Raw genomic sequence first — 24,971 nt, forward strand, 5'->3', positions numbered from 1 at the left:
ATATGTGGATGATATGCTCATTACAAGAAATGATTTGTTTGAAATTTCAAATATGAAAAAAATTCTTGATAAACATTTTTCTATAAAAGATTGGAAAGAAGCTAAATTCTTTCTTGGCTTAGAAATAGAAAAAAATAGGATGGAATTTATGTGAATTAACGCAAATATATTTTGAATATACTACGTGAAACATGGCTTATTTCTTCTCAACCAGAGAGTTCACCAATGATGAAATGAATCAAGTTAGAAGAAAAGGGACATGATTTGTTAAAAGATCCTGAGAAATTCATAAGGCCATCGGTCGACTTATATACCTTAACTTCACTAGACTGAATATTGTCTTTAGTGTCCAACAATTGAGTCAATACATGCATCAACCGAATGTATTACATTGGAATTCAACATTAAGGGTTTTAAAATATCTTAAAGGTAATATTTTGTTGGGGCATTTTTATCCATACAAAGCTAACAAAATCATTGAGGGTGTGTTTGATGAGGGGAATTGGAATTGGAATTGACATTGGAATTCTAATTCCAATTCGATGAGAATTGGCATTGAATTACAATTCAATGAGAATTGGCATTGAATCACAATTCAATTCCTATGTTTGGAAACATTATAGAATTGTAATTCAATTACAATTCCTATGTTTGGGGAAATGATAGAATTGTAATTCAATTCCAATTCTTATGTTTGTAAAATAAAATATCGGTTCAAAATGTTAACTTATTAAATATCTTTTCACGTTTTTGACATATTAACACATTTAACACGTTTTTGACATGTTTAACACGTTTTTGACATGCTGAACACGTTTAACACGTTTTTTACACGTTTAACACATTTTGGGCACATTTAAACACGTTTTTGAAACATTTTTACACTTAAAACATATTTTCACACGTTTAACATATTTGTCACGTTTTTGGTATGTTTAACACGTTTTTGACATTTTTAATACGTTTAACATGTTTTCACACATTATGACAAGTTTAACACATTTAACACATTTTTCACACGTTTAACATGTTTTCACGTTTTTTGCACGTTAAACACATTTTTGGCATGTCTAACACGTTTTACACATTTTTGACACGTTTAACACGTTTTCACGTTTAAAACGTTTTTCATACATTTTTCACGTTTTTGGCATATTTAACATGTTTTTGACATTTTTAATACATTTAACACGTTTTGACAAGTTTAACACGTTTTTCACGTTTTTGACATGTTTAACACATTTTTCACACGTTTAACATGTTTTTCACGTTTTTTGCACGTTAAACACGTTTTTGGCATGTTTAACACGTTTTACACATTTTTGACACGTTTAACGCGTTTTTCACATTTTTCACGTTTAACACATTTTTTTTACGTTTTGGCACATTTTACACATTTTTGGCATGTTTAACACTTTTTAACATATTTAACATGTTTAACACTTGTTTAGTATGTTTCATACATTTTGACAAGTTGAACACATTTTTAGCTCATTTAACACGTTTTTCACGTTTTTGGCATGTTTAACACATTTTAAACATGTCACAAGTGTGTTAAACGGGACAAAATGTATTGAACATGTCAAAATGTGGTAAAAGTGCCAAAATTTATCAAACATGTTAAACGTGCTAAAATGTGTTAAACATACCAAAACATGTTAAATGTGCCAAAAACATGAAAACGTGTTAAACGTGTCAAAAATGTGTTTAACGTGCCAAAACATGATAAACGTGTTTAATGTGTTAAAAACGTGTTAAACATGTCAAAAATATAAAAACATGTTAAACGTATCAAAACTGTGTTAAACATGCTAATAAGTGAAAAACTTGTTAAACGTGCCAAAATGTGAAAAACGTGTCAAAAACGTGTTAAATGTGTCAAGCGTGTCAAAAACGTAAAAAACATGTGAAACGTGTCAACAACGTGTTAAACATGTTTAATGTGTTAATAACGTTTTAAACGTATTAAAAACATGAAAACGTGTTAAACGTGCCAAATATGTGAAAAACTTGTTAAATGTGCCAAAACATGAAAAACGTGTTAAACATATTAAAAACGTGGTAAACGTGTTAAAAACGTGGTAAACGTGTCAAAAATGTGGTAAACAAGTCTAAAACATGTCAAAACATGATAAACGTGTTTAATGTGCTAAAAACATATTAAATGTGTCAAAAATGTGTTAAATGTGTCAAAACGTGAAAACGTGTTAAACGTGTCAAAACGTGAAAATGTGTTAAACGTGTCAAAAACGTGTTAAATGTGCCAAATATGTGAAAAACTTGTTAAACGTACCAAAACATGCAAAATGTGCCGAAATGTGAAAAACGTGTCGAATTGTGAAAAACGTGTTAAACGTTTCAAAAACGTGTTAAACGTGTTAAAAACGTGAAAATCGTGTTAAAGGTATCAAAAATGTGTTATACGTGTCAAGGACGTGAAAACGTGTTAAATATGTCAAAAACGTGTTAAGCATGCCAAAAACGCGTTAAATGTGCCAAAAACGTGTTAAATGTGCCAAAAACATGAAAATATGTCAAAAACATGATAAGCGTGTTTAATGTGTTAAAAATGTGTTAAATGTGTCAAAAACGTTTTAAATGTATCAAAAACGTGAAAACGTGTTAAATGTGTTAAAAACATGTTAAAAACGTGTTAAACGTGCCAAATATGTGAAAAACTTGTTAAACGTGTCAAAACGTGCAAAATGTTCAAAAATGTGAAAAACGTGTTAAACGTGTCAAAACGTGTTAGAAGCATGAAAAACGTGTTAAACGTGTCAAGGACGTGAAAAACTGTTAAATGTGTCAAAAACGTCTTAAACGTGCCAAAAACGTGTTAAACGTGCCAAAAACGTGTTCAACGTGCCAAAAACATGTTAATGTGTGAAAACGTGTTAAACCTGTTTAATTTGTGAAAAACGTGTTAAACATGTCAAAAACGTGAAAAATGTGTTAATTTGGAATTACAATTCCGACCTAAAAAAATTGGAATTGAGAACTCTCAAATTACACTATATTGAATATCTGGAATTCTAATTCCAATTCTTAATATTAAAGTGTGTCTAACAAACATAAGAATTGGAATTGGATCCTCCAATTCCAATTCTAATTCCATTGCCAATTTCAGGGTTATCAAATTGCTCAGATAGTCGCAGGGACATGATTTTGCATAAAATTGGGTGATTCAATCGTCTCACGGAAAACCAAAAAACAAACAACTATTTCGAAGTCAAGTGCTGAAGTAGAGTATTGCAGTTTAGCTTCTTCGGTATGTGAGCTTGTTTGGATTTCATATATACTAGTTGATTTGAAAGAAATTATTAAACTGCCAATTACGATGTGGTGTGATAACCAAGCATCAATTCACATTACCCAAAATCCTGTTTTTTCATGAAAGAACAAAACATTTAGAAATCGATTGTCACATTATAAAGGATAAATTCAAAGAGGGTTTATTGTACCAAAATACATTTATTCTCAACATTAGCTTGCTGATTTTTTACAAAGGCCCTTGATCCTGTTCGATTTCGAATGTTGTTTGTTAAGTTAAACCTCAAGGATGTTCACCTTGAAGGAGAGTGTTAAATGTATGATTTATGTTTACATAGGTATGTTTATGTTTATTTAGTCGGTAACTAAATTATGTTTGATTATAATTTATAAATTGACACTGTTATTGTAAATGTTTGTTGTTAAGTTATAAAGCAAACATTAATTAAATATTTAGTTTATACATCAACTAAAACAATAGTGATCAATGTAATATTTTGACATATATACTAAAATCTTGAAAAAGATTTCTCCTCAAATTCGCACCACCATTCCTTCAATCCCTCTAATTCCACATTTCCCTAAACCACTTAATTCGAATTAAGATATTTCATTCTTTCATCCTCAAATTCGCACCACAATTTCATCAATCTCTCGTGTGTCTGGTAACCTTGGAATTGGCATTGGAATTGGAGGGTCCAATTCCAATTCTTATGTTTGGTAGACACTCTAATATTAAGAATTGGAATTCGAATTAGAATTCCAATGGAATTCAATATAGTGTAATTTTATAGTTCTCAATTCCAATCTTTTTAGGTTGGAATTGTAATTGATTTCACACGTTTTTACATGTTTAATACGTTTTAACACACACTTAACTCGTTTAGGCACGTTTAACACGTTTTTGACATGTTTAACACGTTTAACACATTTTTCACATGTTTAACACGTTTTTTGCACGTTTAACAAGTTTTTCACGTTTTTTGCACGTTTACTACGTTTTTCACATGTTTAACACGTTTTTTGCACGTTCACACGTTTTTGGTATATTTTTGTTATGTTTAACATGTTTTTACATGTTTAACACGTTAAACACATTTTTGGCACGTTTAATATGTTTTTGACATTTTAACATGTTTTTCATGTTTTTTTGACACGTTTACCACATTTTATACACTTTTCATGTTTTTGACACATTTAACACGTTTTTTATGTTTTGGCACGTTTTTCACGCTTTGGCACATTTAACACGTTTTTGACATGTTTCACATATTTTCGCGTTTTGACACATTTTTGGCATGTTTAACACGTTTTTCACATATTTGGAAAGTTTATAACACGTTTTTGACACATTTAACACGTTTTCACGTTTTTGACACGTTAAACATGTTTTCACACATTAAACACATTTATTATGTTTTGGCACGTTTAACACATTTTTTCACATGTTTAACATTCTTCACGTTTTTGGCGCATTTGATATTTTTGACATGTTTAACACATTTAACACGTTTTCATGTTTTTGGCACGTTTAACACATTTTGGCATGTTTAACACGTTTTGACACGTTTAACACACTTGTGACACATTTAATATTTTCGGTCTGTTTAATGAATTAATTTAATTTTAAAAATTAACAAGATTTACTATATTCAAGACTTTATTTAGTATGAATGATTTAAATATTATTTAAATAATTTTTATTACTCTCACATATTATTTCTTCAACTAATTTAGTGATTGAAATATTAAAATAATATAAAAAAATCAAAATTATGTTAAATGGATAAAAAAAATGTATAATAATGTCAAAGACATATTAGACGGAGCAAAAAATAAATTAAACGAACCGAAATTTTTAAATGTTTTAAAAGTATGTTAAACGGGCCAAAACGTGTCAAACATGTCAAAAACGTATTAAACGTGCTAAAATGTGTCAAAAGTGCCAAGACATGTCAAAAGTGCCAAGACGTGTTAAATGTGTCGTTAAACATGTCAAAACTTGTTAAAAGTGCCAAAATGTGTTAAATATGCCAAAAATGTATTAAACGTGCCAAAAAAAGGGTGAAAACTTGTCAAATGTGTTAAACGTACTAAAAACGTATTAAATGTGCCAAAATGTGTTAAACGTGTTAAGATGTCAAATATGTGTTAAACATGTCAAAAACGTGCCAAAACGTGAAAACGTGTTAAATGTGCCAAAATATGTTCAATGTGTTAAAAATATGTTAAACGTGTCAAAAATGTGTTAGACTTGTCAAAATGTGTTAAACGTGCCAAAAAATTGTTAAATATGTTAAAAACGTATTAAACATGCCAAAAATGTATAAAACGTGTTAAACGTGCCAAAAATGTAAAAAAACAAGTTAAACGTGTGAAAACCGTGTTAAACATGTGAAAACATGTTAAATGTGTCAAAAATATGTTAAACGTGTTAAACTTGTCAAAACGTGTGAAAAAATGTTAAACATATTAAAATGTCAAAACGTGTTAAACATGCCAAAAACGTGAAAAACATGTTAAACATGTGTTTTAAGTGTGAAAATGTGTTAAACATGTCAAAAACGTGTTTAAACTTGCCAAAAACATGAAAAACGTGTTGAACGTGTTAAATATGTCAAAAACGTGTTAAACATGTCAAAATCGTGTTAAACGTGCCAAAAACGTGTTAGATTGTAATGGAAATTAACGTAGTAAAAATAAAGAGAATATATTGAAGTGGAAGATGGTTAGTTTATATTGAGATTGAATTACAATTCTATAATTTTTTCAAACATAGGAATTGACATTGAATTACAATTTTATAATTTTTCTAAACATAATAATTGAATTGTAATTCAATGCCAAATCTAAAGGAATTGAAATTGAGATTCCAATTCCACTATCCAAATATAATTGAAATTCATATATTTCATCATATCTTACTTATCCTTGAAGGATTCCATTATTAACGATCCTCCTAATTTCTTTAAATTTGAATTCACATATTTCATTATATCTTATCTTTCAAAACCTTCAAAAATTTCATTCTCAAATTTGCACCATCATCATCATTCCCTCAAACCCTCTAATTCCAATTCTCATTGTTAATACCACCATCAAATTCGCACCATTATTCCCTCAATCCTTCTAATTCGCATTATTAACAACACCGTCAAATTCACACCATAATTTTTATTATACATATCATTTATTATACTCATGCCCATTAATTTAGAATCGAATTGAATTTAAATTTAAATGATTCATTTTGTTTAACAAAAAGTTTCAAATAATTGTGAACAACAATTCGCTAACTTTTAGCAATGAAGGATTAAGCGTTATAATATAAAAAGTATAAAAGGTTCTCTCATGAGATAAAGAAAAGAAAAAAGAAAAAGGGGTCTCACAATAAAAGAGTTCTCGATGATAAAATTGGCATTTTTTTTTAAAAAAAAATTCCTCATAAACAATACCATTAACATCTGCAACTGCTATCAATTGAAGCACACAGTATATATAAGTAAGGATGGCAATTTGAAATCGCCCTGCGAAAACCGAACCGAATTGCCCCGTTTGGGACGGTTTTTCCCCGAAACCGAACAAGAATGGGGCGGGGATGGTATTTGTGTCCCCCGCCCCGATTTCACCCCGTTTTCACCCCGATTCTGCCCCGAATACCATAAACATAATTAAATATATTAAATCGCCAATATATTTAATTATTTACTATATTTTATAAGAGTATTAAAATTATTTCTTTATAATAATATAAAATTTTAATATATTACAATATATATTATATTAAAAAATTCGTTTATATAATTTTATTGTATAATTTTTATTTATTTTTTTAAAATAAAAATTAATAGCGGTGCCCCGCGGGATTCCCCGAAACCGAAAAAAATCGAACGGGGCGGGGATGGTATTAAAAAAATCCTCGAAATTAAAACGGTGCGGGGATGGTAATTATATTCCCCGCCCCGAACCGCCCCATTGCCATCCCTATATATAAGTCATTATCCATGATGAAAAGAGAAACAAAAATGAAGGATGCGGCCACCTGCCGTTGCTCATCTCACTTAGCTGTAAGCCCACAAGCAATTCGAATATCCCATCTCCATGCAAACATGAAACATGGCATCAAAACTGCATGCAATCATCATCCAATACTCCCCCTCCCCCTTATAAATTCCCCATCTCTCTTCCCTTAATTCTCATCCAACAATTAATACTCAGAGAGCCATGAACATTTCACTGCTCTCTCTCTCCTTCCTCCTCATCATCTTCTTGGGCACTGTCTCCGCCAGGAGCAGGGGACAGTCTGAACATGGCTTTAGCCAAAAAGACCAGGCACAGTGCCAACTTCAGAGGCTCAATGCCCAAGAACCCACCTTTAGAATCCAGGCCGAGGCCGGCGAGTCCCAGATCTGGGACTGGAAGGATGATCAGTTCCGCTGCGCCGGAGTTGTCGCCGCCAGGCATACTATTAACCCACGTGGACTCTTCCTGCCTTCTTACTCCAACGCCCCTCTCCTCATGTACATTGTCAAAGGTAACGGTATGTCTGGAGTTTTGATGCCTGGATGCCCAGAGACATTCCAATCATCTCAGGAATCCCAGCAGCAGGATGATGAGAAATCCACTAGGTTCCACGACCAGCACCAGAAGATCCGACGATTCCGACAAGGAGACGTCATTGCCATCGGCGCCGGCTGGACCCACTGGTGCTACAACGACGGTAACGAGGATGTGGTAGCCATAGTCGTTGAGGATACCGGCAATAACCTAAATCAGCTCGACCAAAACCCACGCGTAAGACAGACGTCGGACAGAACATAATTTATTCTAGATAGATAAAAATTAATTAGTATATCTATGTATGTATGTATGCAGAAATTCTTCCTCGCTGGAAACCCACAACAAGGATTCGGAGGGGCAGAACAACAGGGGAGAGAAAAATACTACCAGGCCCACCAGAAAGGCGAGAAGCAGAACGCCGGCAACGTCTTCCATGGAATCGAGGAGGAACTTCTGGTTCAGATTTTCGGAATAGACAGAGAGACAGCCAGGAAGCTTCGCGGAGAAGACGATAAGAGAGGTCACATTGTCCGCGTGGAACAGGGCTTTCAAGTCATCAGCCCACCATCGAGGAGGGAGGAGCAAGAAAGAAGATTCGACAACAACGGCTTGGAAGAAACCGTTTGCTCTACCAAGTTAATCGAGAACATCAACGACCCTTCCCGCGCCGATATCTTCAACCCACAGGCCGGCAGGTTCAATACCCTAACCAGCTACGACCTACCCATTCTCAAATCCTTGAAATTAAGCGCAGAGAGAGGGGTTCTTTACAGGGTAAGTATACTATTTATTTATTTATTTATTTATTGAATCGCCTAAACTAAACTAAATGATAAATCTAACTATTTGACTACAACAGAACGCACTGGTGAGTCCTCACTATAAGCTAAACGCACACAGCATTCTATACTGTACGAGAGGAGACGCTAAGATTCAGATAACTGACCAGAGCGGCAGCTGCGTGTTCGATGAGGTGGTCCGTGAAGGACAGATGGTGGTGGTCCCGCAGAACTTCGTGATGGTTAAACAAGCCGGTGAACAGGGATTCGAATGGGTTGCCTTCAGGACCAATGACGTCGCCATGCAAGGAACCCTAGCAGGACGGACGTCGGCCCTTCGCGGCCTTCCCGCCGACGTGATTGCGGCTTCTTACCGTGTTTCAAGGGAACAAGCCATGAGGTTGAAGACCAACCGGGAGGAGACTTTGATGTTTGAGTCCAGGTCCCGTTCCCCCAGAGTGGCGGCGGCTTAATTAAATCCTAGTACTTAAACTACGTACCAAATAAATAAATAAATAAATAATATAGATCGAGCACATAAAAGGATTTTCAGCATTATTTTTCAATTTTAGCTTCCTTTTTATGAGATGAGATGAGATATCATTGAGTTAGATGATAAATAACACTTTGAAGAAGAGGTATTAATTTGCTCTTAAGATATATTTTGAGGATCGTGTTCTTAATTACTTGTTTTTGTCTTTCTCAGAGCTGCATACAACTCATCTGTCTCTTCCAGTCTTCCTATAACCCTTATTAATTAGCATAACAGAAGATTTCCCATTTTAGAAGATTATAGAGTAAGACATTAACTATTTTTTGTCACATTAAAGGAGAGGTTCAAATTTATTTTAGAAGCCCAAAAGAGTAAAACTTTCTTTCCCTTTACTTTATTTTAGATTACGAGGTTAAGAAGCATATTTTTTTTTTTTTTTTTTTTTGAGTTTTACAATGTAAAACTAATTAAGTTTAATTAAGTTTGACGGTAAAGCTAAACAAAGCTACCATCATTTTGACTCTTTAAATAAAATATATTAATTATTTTATTTATAAATTTATTTGTAATATATTTAAATTAATTTGTATGAATTATTTTATAATTTATATAATTATATATATATATATATAAATATATTAAAAAAAATTATATTTAAAAAATTTTGTAAAAAAATATTTTTCAATTTATTTATAAGATATTTAAATGAATTTATTTTAATTATATTAATTATTTTAATTATTTTATATAATTATATTATATATATATATATATATATATATATATATATATATATATATATATATATATATATATATATATATATATATATATATATATATATATATATATATATATATATATATAACAACATATTCAAAAATTTCTATAATTATAATATTTAAATAACAAAATTAATAATAAAAAAAACTCAAATAATATTATAACTTACCTCATCTTATCACACTCTACACTATTCATTCCAATGTTTGTATGTTATAAACCTTCTAAATTTTTTTTATTTTTATTTAAGTTCTAGAATTTATGATTATTTTTTATAATGAAACTCGAATTTTGAAGTTTTAACAACTCACTATCATAATTTAACTATTTAAGATTATTAAAAAAAAAACCATACTTAGTATAACTTTATATTATTTTTGTTTTATTAATATTTAATCATGTTTGTAAATTAAATAATATTTATAAACATTTTGGACTTATTTTTTTAATTAAATACTTTTTTATGTATGCATTTTAATTTATCAAGAAAATGGTTTTACTGACTAAACACGGGTGTGATCAAGAAAAGATTTGAACAAATTCAAAAAGTTATAAATTTTGTATTTATTTTTTTAGCTTCTAAATAATAATTTTGTAAATGGTGTACCAATTTGAATGTTAGAGTAATTAAAAAAAATTGAAAACAGAGAATTTCTTGTTTAATCCCATGTGATAAATTAGTTTAAAAAATATTACATTAAGGTAAGACATTCTTTATTTCGTTTAGAAAAAAATCTCAAATTATTAAAATTGTGATAATTCAAGTTGTGCAATTTAAAGTTTCAAACCCAATAAAACAATCCAATTTCGAACATCAAATATCATTATACCATTTTATTTAAGAATGATAATTAAACTTAACGAAAAAATCAACGAAAGCAAGTTCACGAATCTGACGTGGCCTGCCAAGTTGTCCCCACGTCTCGAAACTGCTTATTTTGGGTCCCTAAATGCTAATTTCGAATCCCGAAAATGCTCATTTCGAGTCCCGAAAAAGCTTATTTCGGGTCCCGAAACAGTTATTTTGGGTCCTGAAACGATCATTTCAGGTCTCGAAACGGTTCTTTGGGTATCGAAACGATCATTTCGGGACCAAAATTTATTTCTTCTCGAAATGACCGTTTCGAGACCCGTGATGACCGTTTTGGGACAGTTTTAAGATTTTCTTTCTCTTACCCAAATGACGTGCCACGTTTATTCGTTGAATTGCTTTCACTGATTCTTGATTGAGTTTATTATTATTTTTATTTAAATAATAGAAATAAAATAAATATAATAATAAATAAATAATGAATTGAACAAATTTATATCTGAGTTGGACTACCTAAAACTTGGAGAATAAAAGAAATATAAAGAGTTTTGATTGCTGAATGGGCTGAAAATTTAAAAAAAAAAAATTTGGGAAAAATGGATGGGTCTATAAAGCCCAGTAGCTTGTTGATCTTATCATAGAATCCACTCTACCCTACAAGTGGGTACCCACTTATATTGAACTTATTAGTAATCATTGTATTTCCTAATATTGGTAGACTATTTTTTTTTTCAATAATATAAAAATACTTCTAATTTCATAATAAAATTACAACAAACACTGATATAATGACCAATTAAAAAATCTCTTAACCAAACAAGGTCCACTAGGGTTCCTTAAAAAGAAATAATTTGAATACATTCTAATCTTCTTCTCGGGTGAGACGCGGCGCCGCTCTACTTCGCTTCATTCTCTCATCGATTTTCCTCCTTGTTCGTCTTGGTATCAACCCATCCTCGTTGGAAAGTCTAACTACATTAGGTAAGTGTCGAACTTTTCGATATTGATTTTCTTCCATTTTTGTTTGATTTTGAAAAGATTAAACGATTTAATAATTTTTTTTGGATAAAATCTCTTTACGTTTCTTTTGTAGTGTGAATCGCATCGTTTTTTAATAGAATTTGTGAGAATGAAAATGTATGAATGTAACGCATTAGACATTTTGACTATGTTTATGTTTAGTAGCAAATTGAGTCCTCTAAATAAATCATGGTCCTAACTAAACAAATAAAGATTTAGAGTTTATATAACAATTGAAAATAGTCTAAGGACTTATTTATGAGTTTACTTATTTATAGTCGTTAATCGTTATAGTTAATCTAATATTCAAATACTCTTTTTTTTCTTATGAACATGAATAACAGACTATAATCCATTTTCCGAAGAACAACCAGAAGAACAAATTTCCATAATGGCTTACAATGATCCGTAAGTTGTGCTCTTCCCGTTTCTAAGGTTAGAATTTCTGATGTTTGATGGCTCATTCATTATTGTACTGTTTCTTTCAGATACCTCGACGAGAATAGAGTGCCATTGATGGATGTCAAAGACACAGGTGTGAAGTCTGAGAATACATTTGGTTATTTCAACTGCGGTGAAGACGATGGTATCGATAAAGACGGAGTTTCCAAATCAAGGACACTGAGGAGGGAGTCTGATAATGATGGCGCCTATAAGAGAGAATCGATGGCTAAGGATTATGGTGGTGAAGGAAGTAGAAAATCAGACAAAACAGATAGGCATGGAAGCCAATTTTCTTTCAACAACAACGTGAGCATACACAAAACAACCAAAAACTCTCAAATTAGAAAAATTAAAAAATATAATTGTTTTTTAGATGCAGTTTACTAGTAAGACTATTTTTCATACAAATCTATTTTAGTTTCAGAAATAACCCAACATCACTCGTCTTCTTCAAAACATACTATAAAATATTATTCTTCTTCAAAACATACTATAAAATATTATTCGAGAGATGAAGATGTATATAAGACATAGCCTTGTGATCCATCCTCTTTTCTCTTCTATTGTCCACGAACTGAACATCTTATCAAACCCTAATCAAGTCTTGTCCAAATTCATATGAGCGAGTAGAGCTCGTATCTTTAATTGCCATAAAGAAAATTTCATTTTTTTTTGTTGGAGTTTATTCACAGCGGAATTCTCATTTATGAGTCATTGTCATATTGTTATAAGGAGGTGTAGACAACTTTCCATTTTCTTTTACATTGTCAAGTTATGACAAGTATTTGGAGTATTTTGTTAAATTTGACTAAAATCAAATGGATTATGTCGGAGACCGTTAATAGCTATTGGAATGCATGAATTGACGTGATTAAAAGAGCGACACTTACAATATGAATCACTGTCCATATAACTTTCTGGTAAACTATCTGCTTGAAAGGAAAGCTTAAAACATTTAACAACCAATATAGACTATTAAGAATCCTTAATAATGCAATTATCATGACGATATCGGATATTAGATCCAGAATACATGTTGATCTGTTTGCGGATCATATCGCTTTTCTTGAGAATTTTCGAGCCTATTATTAGTATTTATGTTCTGTAATTTTTTTCTTACTAATTTGAAAATTTTTTATGTTATATTTTTATCGTACTACTTAAACGATTATTATTTTAATTGTATGTATCATTTTTAAAAAATTTATAGATAGATGAACAGGGTTCTTAAATCTTTATGTACTTGTATCAAAAGAAATTTGAATGATAACCAAGAAAATCAACTTATCTTCCTTCCAGGTTAAAGATGGCGAAGAAGAAGATGAAGATCTCTTCAAAATGAGAAAGAAAAAGAAGAAACACCATAGAAGTGCTGCAGAAATCTCAAAGCTAATTGAAAATGTGATCGCAGAGCTAGAAATTGCTGCTGAGGAAGATGTGGAGCTTAATAAACAATCCAAGCCAGCTATAAGTAAACTCAAGAAACTCACTCTTCTTCAAGAAGTTTTTTCCAAGTAAGATTCATTTCTTTTCTACTTATGGATTATTTTGCTTACTGAATTTGCATTAAGAACTTGTTTTTCTTTTAAAATGATTCAAATTATTACTTATTGTTAAATCTTGGTTAACTATGTTCAATGTTTAAATACCTTTTGTTCAACAAAAACCAGCTTTTGATGTCAGTTAAAGAAGCAAAATGAGCTAATAATCCCCTATATATATTGATATATTTTGCTTAACATGACACTTCTATATATATGTATGATTTAGGAAACAATTGCAAGCTGAACTTTTAGATCATGGAGTCCTAACCTTGTTAAAGACTTGATTAGAACCTCTCCCAGATGGAAGCTTGCCAAATATTAACATCCGGGAAGCTATATTACAGATCTTACAAGATGTATGTATGAACTTGCGTATAATTCAAAATATTATTTTGTCAAAATAATGAATATGTTTAAATTGTCTTTTTTGGACAGTTTCCAATTGATTTAGAGCAGTCTGGCATAAGGGATCAACTAAAGAAGAGTGGTCTTGGAAAGGTCAGGTTTCATTTTGTATTCTGTGGGAATATTTATGAGTGATAGCTCAAATTAAGTTTAAAAATTTGTCTTTTTTTAATAAGCTATATATGATTAATTTCATAATGGAGAAAATTCATTAAAACACAACTTTAACTTGAAAAATTAATTGAATTGCATATTTTTTTAATAGTTAACTTATGAGACTATGACTTTGTTCCATAAGGTTTGCAGCTAAAAAAACATCCTTAATAAAATTAGTTGGTTAAAATATGATACTTATATTATTAAGATGTAAGTATGTGACTTATATATAGTATTTGTATTTTATTTTTAAAATTTAATCGTTTTAATAATTTGGGTGGGTCAACTAATAATCCGACCAAGTATCTATTTAGTCTCATTTATATTCAAATTAATCACTCGACCGATAAATTCGAATTAAACATCATTATATATACAATATATATGTATATATGTTTATAAGGATAACAGATTTTTTTACTTAAACTTTTTTTTTTGTCATTTATTTTTAAAGACTTTACTCGTTCAATCATTACCAAATTTTTTTTTTCTATATAGGCGATTATGTTTTTATCGAAGTCAGATGAAGAGATCATGTCCAACAAAAGACTTGCAAAGGAACTGGTTGATAAATGGGTAATTGTTTTATTTTCCCATTTATCATTTTTGTCTTGCTTCTTTATTGCAATGTCATTTTTCTCATAAATTTATCTTAAAAATGCATGTTTGCACAAATCTATATTACTACTGACTAACTTTACCCATTAATGTGGTTCTTACAAGAGTATTGAAGTAATAGTTTAAGGTCTCAATTTAGATTCTGAATGAAAACACCTTGATTGATTAAAGTTAAAGTTCAAAGCAGTGATGAGATTCTTAGTTACCCTCCTATTACTAACCAATATCCTTAATGGAGTGCAGTGTCGATCAATATTCAATAACAACTCAAGATTTGAAGACATGAAGAAGTACGGGGATGAGAGGTTTCCATCTCGGAAGTTATCTAAAAAGTAGGGCTGTTATCCGATTAATTATGAATTTTTATTTGTTTTTTATATAAAATTTAGCTTATGTAATATATTTGAAAATGTTTTTGACAGGACAAGAATGAAATATAGGGATGATGATATTAACTTTGCTGAACTACCAAAGTAGGAATTTCATTGCTACTTACATATCCTTTCTTGCATGCATTTTCATTAAACTAAATTCTATATGTTAAACTTGCAGGGGTCAAAAATCAAGACATTCATCCTCTCGGGATAATGTTTCAAGGCCTGAGGCAATGCCAATGGACTTTGTTGTTCGCCCACCATCTAAAGTTGACCCTGATGCAATAAGGGCACGTTCTAAACAAGTTGTTCAAGATCAAATTCGACTTAAGGTTTGTTTTTTTACTCCTTTTTTCGATCAAGTTTACGAAATCTGATACCCGTATCAGAATTTGAAACTAAATTTAGTCTTATATAGATTCAAAAGATATATAACATGGGCACATTATTAAATTTATGCAGATACAAAAGAAGTTGAAGCAGTTGAAAGCACCTAAAAAGAAACAACTGCAGGCCAAAAAGCTAAGTGTGGAAGGTCGTGGGATGGTCCTTTAAGCCAGCCACATTGCTTGTTCATTACCTATTCTTATTTATGGATTATTTGGATTTTGTTGAATAAATTGATTGATAGTTATGACTTTGAACATAAAATGGTATGGTTCATAACTTATAAAATAATATCCTAAAACTATTTGGATGTTTATCTTAATTAAATAGTGTTGACTGATATGCTTCTTCTTTTTTATATATGTTTTTAGGCCTGTGATTTTTATGTCTATGTACTTTGAATTCTTTTTTAAAATGCTTTTATTAATTCTTTTTTAAATGAATTTTTATTGAATTTTGGATGTCATTTTGTCCTTCTTTTCAATTTTTTGGTTTATTCGTATTATTTTTATATAGATAAAAATTAGGGTAATAGTTATTTTGCTCCTTGTACATTATATTTTGTTTGAAATATTTTCATTTACACTAACTTTTTTTTAATAAAACTCTTTACATTATGTTTTGTTTGAAATATCTTCCTCTACACTAACATGTTTATAAACTTTATTGTACAAGTATTTTTATTTAATTTTATTATATTATTATATCATAACATGGATTTTGGGCTTATATTTTATTTGAGTTTATATATTGTAATGTGTTTTTAAGTCTTTATTGGACTTAAGAGTAGTAGTTTAGTCTTTTTGGCTTTTGATGTACTCCTATAAATAGAGATATTGTGTTAGGCCTACGCATCAAGGCCTCGGTCCTAGAATAAATTCCAGCAACCTTCCTCGGCACCCGGTCTCGGTCCTAGTGTGCACATAGGCCAGATTTCTGTTTTGTTGTTTTATTATTTTGTTTTGTTTTCCTTTTCTACTTTACAAACCGAATTCTGTTATTTTCTAGTTATTGTTGTAACCGAATATTTTGGGGCAAAACATCACCTATATAAGGCTGATCTTTCTTCCCCAAGGACCCATGAATAGAATGATGAAGATGTGACTTCGCCCCTATTCGTCTATTATTATTATTATGGACTGTTTGGTATAGACCAACAGTAATTCTCTTCGCACCCTTGATTCTTCTATCCCTTCCCCCCCAAATTCTCTATCGAAAACCTTCCGTTGCCCTTTGATTGTAGAATTTCCACCGGTCTTATAGATCAAGAACTTGATTCTTAAACCCAAAACTCATCTTACGAAACAAGTCGTAACATTCTTGGTATCAGAGCAAGACGATTCTCAAATGAAAGAAACCAGATAACAGCAAAGATGGATGATCTTAAGACCCTACTCGAAGGGCTGACCCAACAATATGCCTCCATGAATGCTGCCCTGCAGCAAAATATGACCGAACAGACTGCCTTGCACAATGCTTTTCAGCAAAATATGGACAGGAGGTATGCTGCTGGAAAAAGCTTGACAGCCATTAAAAAAGGTGCGTTTAATAATGGCCAAGATCCCCGCACCCGACCCTATAATATTGCTTCTTGCTACCTTCCTCCAACCCGGTTCACAAATGTTAATATTCCTGAATTTGATGGGACTGATTTGGAGGACTAGCTCTTATTTGCCGAGCAAGTATTTAGGGAGAGCAAGACGAATGATGCCACAAAGCTGGACATTGTCCTCACTCACTTCTCAAAAGAGGCAAGAACGTGGCATGAATCATATTTACGGAATCACAACCATATGGAAGCATTGACGTGGCATAAATTCAAGAAAGATCTCTTGCTGCGATTCGGTCGCAGACCCTTGTACAATGCCAAACTGCCGCTGCTGTCCAAACCATGCATTGTTAATACGGTCTGGCCGAGCACAAAATGGGAGCTCAATCATAGGTGCAAATTCAGATTGTTCATGGCCCAGCCTAATCATCAAGAAGTCCAAGAAAGCGTTCAAGAACCCGTCCAAGAATCAGATTTTTATGACCCACCTTTGGTGCTTGAGACAAGGGACGAACGTGTCATTATCTTGCACACTTTCTCGGTCCAGCAAGGTGTTCCTCGGTCGCGGGTCAACATAATACAAGGCAACCAACTAGAAAAGGCCTTGGAAAATCATAATGTTGCTGCTACGGTACAAATAATCAGTAAAAACGAATGCCAAAGTGTTTCACTTGTTTTGAAAGACGCTCCTAAAAATTTCCAAAAAATAATCAAAGGGCTCACCCAGCAACCCAACAACCGAACACCAGCCAGGAAGGTAGTTGGAAGACATGGCTATGTTGTTGCGCATGTGTTGCTGGTCTGGATAAAGGACTGGGCTTGGTTATTTGAAGACATTCTAGAGTATGCCCTGAAGAAAGATGGTCATTTTGCTGCACTTGGCGTGCTGGGCCGAAGGAAGGACTGGTCGTGGAGCATGAAGACCGAAGACTTCTAAGAAACGCGGTCCTAGACTCCGACACTTTCTGGACTTGCTGAAGTCCGACCGAATTCTTTGAAATATTGAGCATGCGCATTAGAGGCTCGGCAGACTCGGCACACCACGGTTTTTTTCGTCGAGGGCGACGAATTTTGAAGGGGGAGATAATGTTAGGCCTACGCATCAAGGCCTCGGTCCTAGAATAAATTCCAGCAACCTTTCTCGGCACCCGGTCTCGGTCCTAGTGTGCACATAGGCCAGATTTCTGTTTTTTTGTTTTATTATTTTGTTTTGTTTTCCTTTTCTACTTTACAAACCGAATTCTATTATTTTCTAGTTATTGTTGTAACCGAATATTTTGGGGCAAGACATCACCTATATAAGGCTGATCTTTCTTCCCCAAGGACCCATGAATAGAATGATGAAGATGTGACTTCGCCCCTATTCGTCTATTATTATTATTATGGACTGTTTGGTATAGACCAACAGTAATTCTCTTCGCACCCTTGATTCTTCTATCTCCCCCCCCCCCAAATTCTCTATCGAAAACTTTCCGCTGCCCTTTGATTGTAGAATTTCCACCGGTCTTATAGATCAAGAACTTGATTCTTGAACCCAAAACTCATCTTACGAAACAAGTCGTAACATATTGTAACTTAGAGTTACTTGGACCATTATTACATGGAAAATCAATAGAATAGACGACTCTTCAAGGATGTAGGTATCGTTGGTTGAACCTCGTTATATCTTGTGTTCTTTATTATTCTTTATCACTTTATTTTTATATTTTCTTTTATCGTGTGTTTATATTAGATCTTTTCTCAATAATAATTTCTCTTAATAATTAGACACAACTAGACACACAACGAGGTTACGTGCAATTACAATCTTTTTTATCATTACATACAATATTATTAAAACTTTATTTCGATTTCTTTTATTATTATTAATTAAATACAATCTTGAATTTTTTAACTTAATTTTAAATATTATTAAATTAAAAATAATATATTTTAAATAAATTATATAAATTAGTTTCAACCAGTTTTAAATAAAATAAAAAATAAGAAAAAATATCCTTATAACAAAAATATACCAAATAATGGATAGTTGATATTCATTTTTTAAGGTTCAAGGTTTAGTTTTACAAAAATATTTTATTATTTTAAAAAAGTTACATCTAAAAGCTTATTTTTAGTTTTCTTAGTTTTCTAAGATTTTGTCCAATAAAATTAAATTGTAGGTTATTTAGATTTTTATTTAGTTTAATTAATTAATAATTAAATAAAATTATATAAAAAGTAGAGAAAAAATAATAATAAAAGAAATCAAAATAAAAGTTTACGGATTGACCCACCCCTTGAAACTTGGAGGTTAATTGAAAAAACAAATAAAATTAAAATGATATATAAATGTCTTGATCTTGAAACCTATCATTAATTACATATGCAACACTAAAACTAATAATAATAATAATAATAATAATAATAATAATGTTTAATGTTAATTTGCCGATCCTCTCGTCACAACGCACACGACCCGTTTCGTAAGAGTAAATGTATCGTTTGTTGGTTTGCAAGTTGACCCACCTTTTAAACTTGGAGTGGTTAACTAAAAAAATTATAAAATTAAAAATTATATATAAATGTTTTAAACTTAAAACTTATCATTATATGTGCAACATAACCAACTAGGCTACTTAACATTTTTATTTAGAATTCAACCAAATGATTTTATAAACATACAACCATAAACCAACATTTTCTATTTATTAATTGCTTATATAAGTTTTATTTTATTTTTATGTTAGAGGATAAAGTTTCTTATTAACGTAAGTTGAATCGTTTATCTTGAATTATTAATAATATCAATTATATATTCATACACAAATTATAAATATAAATCACCAATCTTAAGTTCTTTAATGGTTAAATTCTTTATAAAACACAATAATATGTTTGGGATACAAAATGCTCAAAATAATAGTTCGATTGGGGAACAATGGATATGTTGGTTGGCTTCAACCAAAGTTAGATGGTAAGAGGAAAGATCTATAATGATGAGATAATTTGGGTATAAAATGCTCGAAATAATAGTTTGATTGGGGAACAAGGGATATATATGTTGGTTGGTTGAAGTATGATTGCAAATGAACCAAGTCGAGCTAAAGCCAGCTTGAGCTCGAGCTCAACTCAATTTAGTATTTATTAGTGTAGCTCGAACTCGAGCTCAACTCAACTATTTACCTATAATATCAACTTAACTCGAAAATCTTTAACTTAATTAAATTTTCAAGCTCAAACTCAAAATAAAATCTATTTTTAAAATGAAAATATCAATTTTTCATACATATCTAACATTCAAAAATATGATATTTCAAAATGAAAATATGAAACCATCGTAACTATTCAAAATTCAAAAATATAATAGTCCAAAACTCAGAATTATCTAAAAGAAAAAGTAATAAGAGAAGTGAAAATGAATTTTAATTTACTTATAGGCGGTATGAAACCACTTCAAGAGAATACTTCACCCCCGGCACAAAAGAGATGGTTGAGTAACTTAATTTTACGAATTTTCAAATGAAAAAATATGAAAATAAAGTGACCGCTTGTGAATAAGGGATAAAAATATTAAAGATGAAGAAATTAAGCAAAAGAATGGTGAAGATGAAAAGTCTAGGGAATTATGGTTTAGGAAATAAGGACGGTCATATGGATTTTGAAGAGAGAGTGTGAAAAATAAATATTTGTTTTCGAGTTTAGGTTTTATTATAATATATATATATATTATATATTATATATTATGGATTCATAAAATATGAGAGTTCCATTGAGAATAAAAGATAATGATAGTTAAATATGTGAATGAGATTGTTGGTTGGTAAGTGAGATGGAAAGAGTTTAGTAAGTGGGTAAAAAGTCTATAATATGATGAGATGATTGGGTGAAAAATGCTTGAAATGATAGTTCGATAATATGTTGGTTGGTCGAAGTGAGATGATAAGAAGTCGGTAATGAGAAGATGGTTGTGTGATATTTGATAGTTAAATATGTGAATGAGATTGGTGGTTGGCCGAAGTGAATGAGTGTGTGATTAGTAAAATATGAGAGTTGTTGAAGAATAAGAGATAATTATAGTTAAATATGTGTATGAGATTGTTGGTTGGTCGAAGTGAGATGGTAAGAAGTCGGTATGGAAAAAATAATTGTGTGATATTTAATAGTTAAATATGTGAATGAGATTACTGGTTGGCCGAAGTGAAAAAGAGTCCTAGATTCATAAAATATGAGAATTCAGAATAAAAAATAATGATAGTTAAAATTTGTGAATGAGATTGTTGGTTGGTAAATGAGATGATAAGAGGTTGGTAAGTGGGTAAAATATATGTAATATGATGAGATGGTTTGATGAAAAATGTTCAAAATAATATTTCGATTAGGGGAATAAGGGATATGTTGGTTGGCCGAAGTAAGGAGTCGTGAGATTTGTAATATGAGAGGTCTAACGAAAATAAAAGATAATAATAATAAATATGTAAATGAAATGGTTGGTTGACCGAAGTAAAAAATATGTAATTAGTAAAATATGAGAGTCCACTGAGAATACATAATGATAGTTAAATATGTGAAGGAGATTTTTGGTTGGTCGAAGTGAGAAGTCATGAGATTAGTAATACGAGAGGTATATTGTAAATAAGAGATAATGATAGTTGTCGAGTGAGGAGAGGTCAATCATATATAATGTATTATCTTTAATAAATTTAATGTCAAACTTATAAAAATTAAAAATTAAAAAACAAACATGACATAGTCATACTCCCATAATACTCCCCATAGTAATAATGATATCACAAGAAAAATCAATCACAATCTGTCGAGGTATTATGATACTCATTTTGCATCGTCAAAACTAATTCATAAACATTAATCCCAAGTCATCTTTGTCTATAACCATTTTTTTAAAATTATACTCCATTAGTCCATATCTTCCTATCATTACACTTATCTTACTCTCGTTGGTGTCTCCTTTCCCTTCTATCCATCTTAAAAGATCTTCACCCGCATAATCATCATAAGTTTTAGTGAGAGGGATAGAGAGAGCAAACCAGCAAGAAATCATGAAATCTTTTGTTAGTCAATCAATCAGCTTGGTTATGATTTCATAGTTTTGTTTTTTTTCTAATATTAGTATGCCAACTTTTTTTTTACTATTTCATAGTTACAGTGGTTTAATATTTTCATTTTGAAAATTGGTTTTGGCTTTAATTAATTTTCGAGTTTAAAAATTTAATTTTAATTCAAACTTTGTAAGTCAAACTCAAATTTGTGAATAAATTGTTGAGTCGATTTTAAGCTCAAATTTATAAACTTGTCCGAGTTCAAAGTTGAAGCCGTGCCAATAAAAAGTGAATCAAGATTAGTTCGAGCTTAGATTCGCTTGAGCTCGACTTGGCTTATTTGTCGCACTATTACCATACAAATATAACAGCATGTTTATTTTTTTTTATCATATATTAGTCCTAAATAATTAAAAATAGAATAACATCTATCTAATGCATTTTATTGTTAATATTCATACTCATTGTAAAATTGAAGACAAAGTTTTATTAATTTTTGTTTAATTGTAAAATATATTAGGTTTCAATTCAAATGAACATAAAGAATAAATAAGTAAAAATAGATTTATTTATTTCATCACCATAGTAAAACTTCAAGAAAAAAAAAGGAGAAGACGAAAATGTATATGTATAAATTTTTAAGTTTGTGGTGAATTTTACTAATATTTTGTTTAAGAAAAAAAAATATTTATTGAAAATATTTTGTTTATATAGTCTGTATGTATAAATATAGGTAACCTATTTTATATTTTGTTATAAAAAATTAAACAACTCTCAATTTTTTATTACTTTTTCTTTTAAATAAATATAATTTAATATTTAATTTTGTAAAGAAAAGTGTGCAAAGCATGCATGTGTTGTATTTTAGTATATACAATAATTTAGGATTTCTGTAATAATAAATCACATAAAATTGTATAGCTTGAGATTTTCTTTTTCTTTGATTACTTATTTGATCAATCAAAGTGTTAACAATATTTTAGCACGATCCCTAGTTCGAAAACCAACCTATCATTCACAATGAGGAGTTTCAAAATACCCGTATAAGAAGGGACTACACAAACAAAAATCAGAGACAATAAAGACAGGAATTGGAACTCACTCCTGAGAAAAAATCCAGAAAAACAGTGGATACTTGATCATATAAGTAACATACAATAACACGATAGACCGAATATTCATGAATGGAAAGCTGAGGACAATGGGAAGCTGGTATCAAAGAAAATATGGGAGGAAACCCGAGAAAAATCCCATAAAGTATAATGGGCTCATCTTGTATGGTCAACGAAGATTATCCATCGACACCAATTTCGAACATCAAATATCATTATACCATTTTATTTAAGAATGATAATTAAACTTAACGAAAAAATCAACGAAAGCAAGTTCACGAATTTGACGTGGCCTGCCAGGTTGTCCCCACGTCTCGAAACCGCTTATTTTGGGTCCCTAAACGCTAATTTCGAGTCCCAAAAATGCTCATTTCGAGTCCCGAAAAAGCTTATTTCGGGTACTGATACGGTTATTTCGGGTCCTGAAACAGTTATTTTGGGTCTCGAAACAGTCATTTCGGGTCCCAAAACGGTTCTTCGGGTATCGAAACAGTCATTTCGGGACCAAAAATTCTTTCTTCTAGAAATGACCGTTTCGGGACCCGTGATGACCGTTTCGGAACAATTTTAAGATTTCTTTCTCTTACCCATATGACGTGCCACGTTTATTCGTGGTTGAATTGCTTTCACTAATTTTTTTGGTTGAGTTTATCATTTTCCTTTATTTAAATAATAGAACTAAAATAAATATAATAATAAATAAATAATGTATTGAACAAATTTATAATCTGAGTTGGACTACCTAAAACTTGGAGAGTAAAAGAAATATAAAGAGTTTTGATTGCTGGATGGGCTGAAAATTAAAAAAAAAAATGGGAAAAATGGATGGGTCTATAAAGCCCAGTAGCTTGTTGATCTTATCATATAATCCACTCTACCCTACAAGTGGGTACTCACTTATATTGAACTTATTAGTAATCATTGTATTTCCTAATATTGGTAGACTATTTTTTTTTTCAATAATATAAAAATACTTCTAATTTCATAATAAAATTACAACAAACTGACCAATTAAAAAATCTCTTAACCAAACAAGGTCCACTAGGATTCCTTAAAAAGAAATAATTTGAATACATTCCAATCTTCTTCTCGTTGAGACGCGACACAGCTCTACTTCGCTTCATTCTCTCATCGATTTTCCTCCTTGTTCGTCTTGGTACCAACCCATCCTCGTTGGAAAGTCTAACTACATTAGGTAAGTGTCGTACTTTTCGATATTGATTTTTTCTTCCATTTTTGTTTGATTTTGAAAAGATTAAACGATTTAATAAATTTTTTTGGATAAAATCTCTTTACGTTTCTTTTGTAGTGTTAATCGCATCGTTTTTTAATAGAATTTGTGAGAATGAAAATGTATGAATGTAACTCATCAGACATTTTGACTATGTTTATGTTTAGTAGCAAATTGAGTCCTCTAAATAAATCATGGTCCTAACTAAACAAATAAAGATTTAGAGTTTATATAACAATTGAAAATAGTCTAAGGACTTATTTATGAGTTTACTTATTTATAGTCGTTAATCATTATAGTTAATCTAATATTCAAATACTCTTTTTTTCTTATGAACATGAATAACAGACTATAATCCATTTTCCGAAGAACAACCAGAAGAACAAATTTCCATAA

The 24,971-nt window shown here is 30.9% G+C and overlaps 1 protein-coding gene and 1 pseudogene across 1 annotated transcript; both read left to right on the forward strand.

Moving 5' to 3' along the window:
• Positions 1-7,494: 7,494 nt before the first annotated feature.
• Positions 7,495-9,082, forward strand: LOC124930504 (11S globulin seed storage protein 1-like). Its single transcript, XM_047470842.1, has 3 exons — positions 7,495-8,064; positions 8,146-8,604; positions 8,690-9,082. The coding sequence occupies exons 1-3, from the start codon at positions 7,495-7,497 to the stop codon at positions 9,080-9,082; spliced, it is 1,422 nt and encodes a 473-aa protein (XP_047326798.1).
• Positions 9,083-12,107: 3,025 nt separating this feature from the next.
• LOC124930505 lies at positions 12,108-15,812 on the forward strand (annotated as a pseudogene).
• Positions 15,813-24,971: the final 9,159 nt, after the last annotated feature.

Source organism: Impatiens glandulifera, chromosome 3, assembly GCF_907164915.1.
Source record: "Impatiens glandulifera chromosome 3, dImpGla2.1, whole genome shotgun sequence".
In the NCBI taxonomy this organism is placed as follows: Eukaryota; Viridiplantae; Streptophyta; class Magnoliopsida; order Ericales; family Balsaminaceae; genus Impatiens; species Impatiens glandulifera.

Coding starts and splice junctions, on each gene's coding strand:
- LOC124930504 (XM_047470842.1), top strand. CDS start 7,495: ATGAACATTTCACTGCTCTCTCTCTCCTTCCTCCTCATCATCTTCTTG. Junction 8,065..8,145: donor AGCTCGACCAAAACCCACGC/GTAAGACAGACG, acceptor GTATGTATGCAG/AAATTCTTCCTCGCTGGAAA. Junction 8,605..8,689: donor AGAGAGGGGTTCTTTACAGG/GTAAGTATACTA, acceptor TGACTACAACAG/AACGCACTGGTGAGTCCTCA.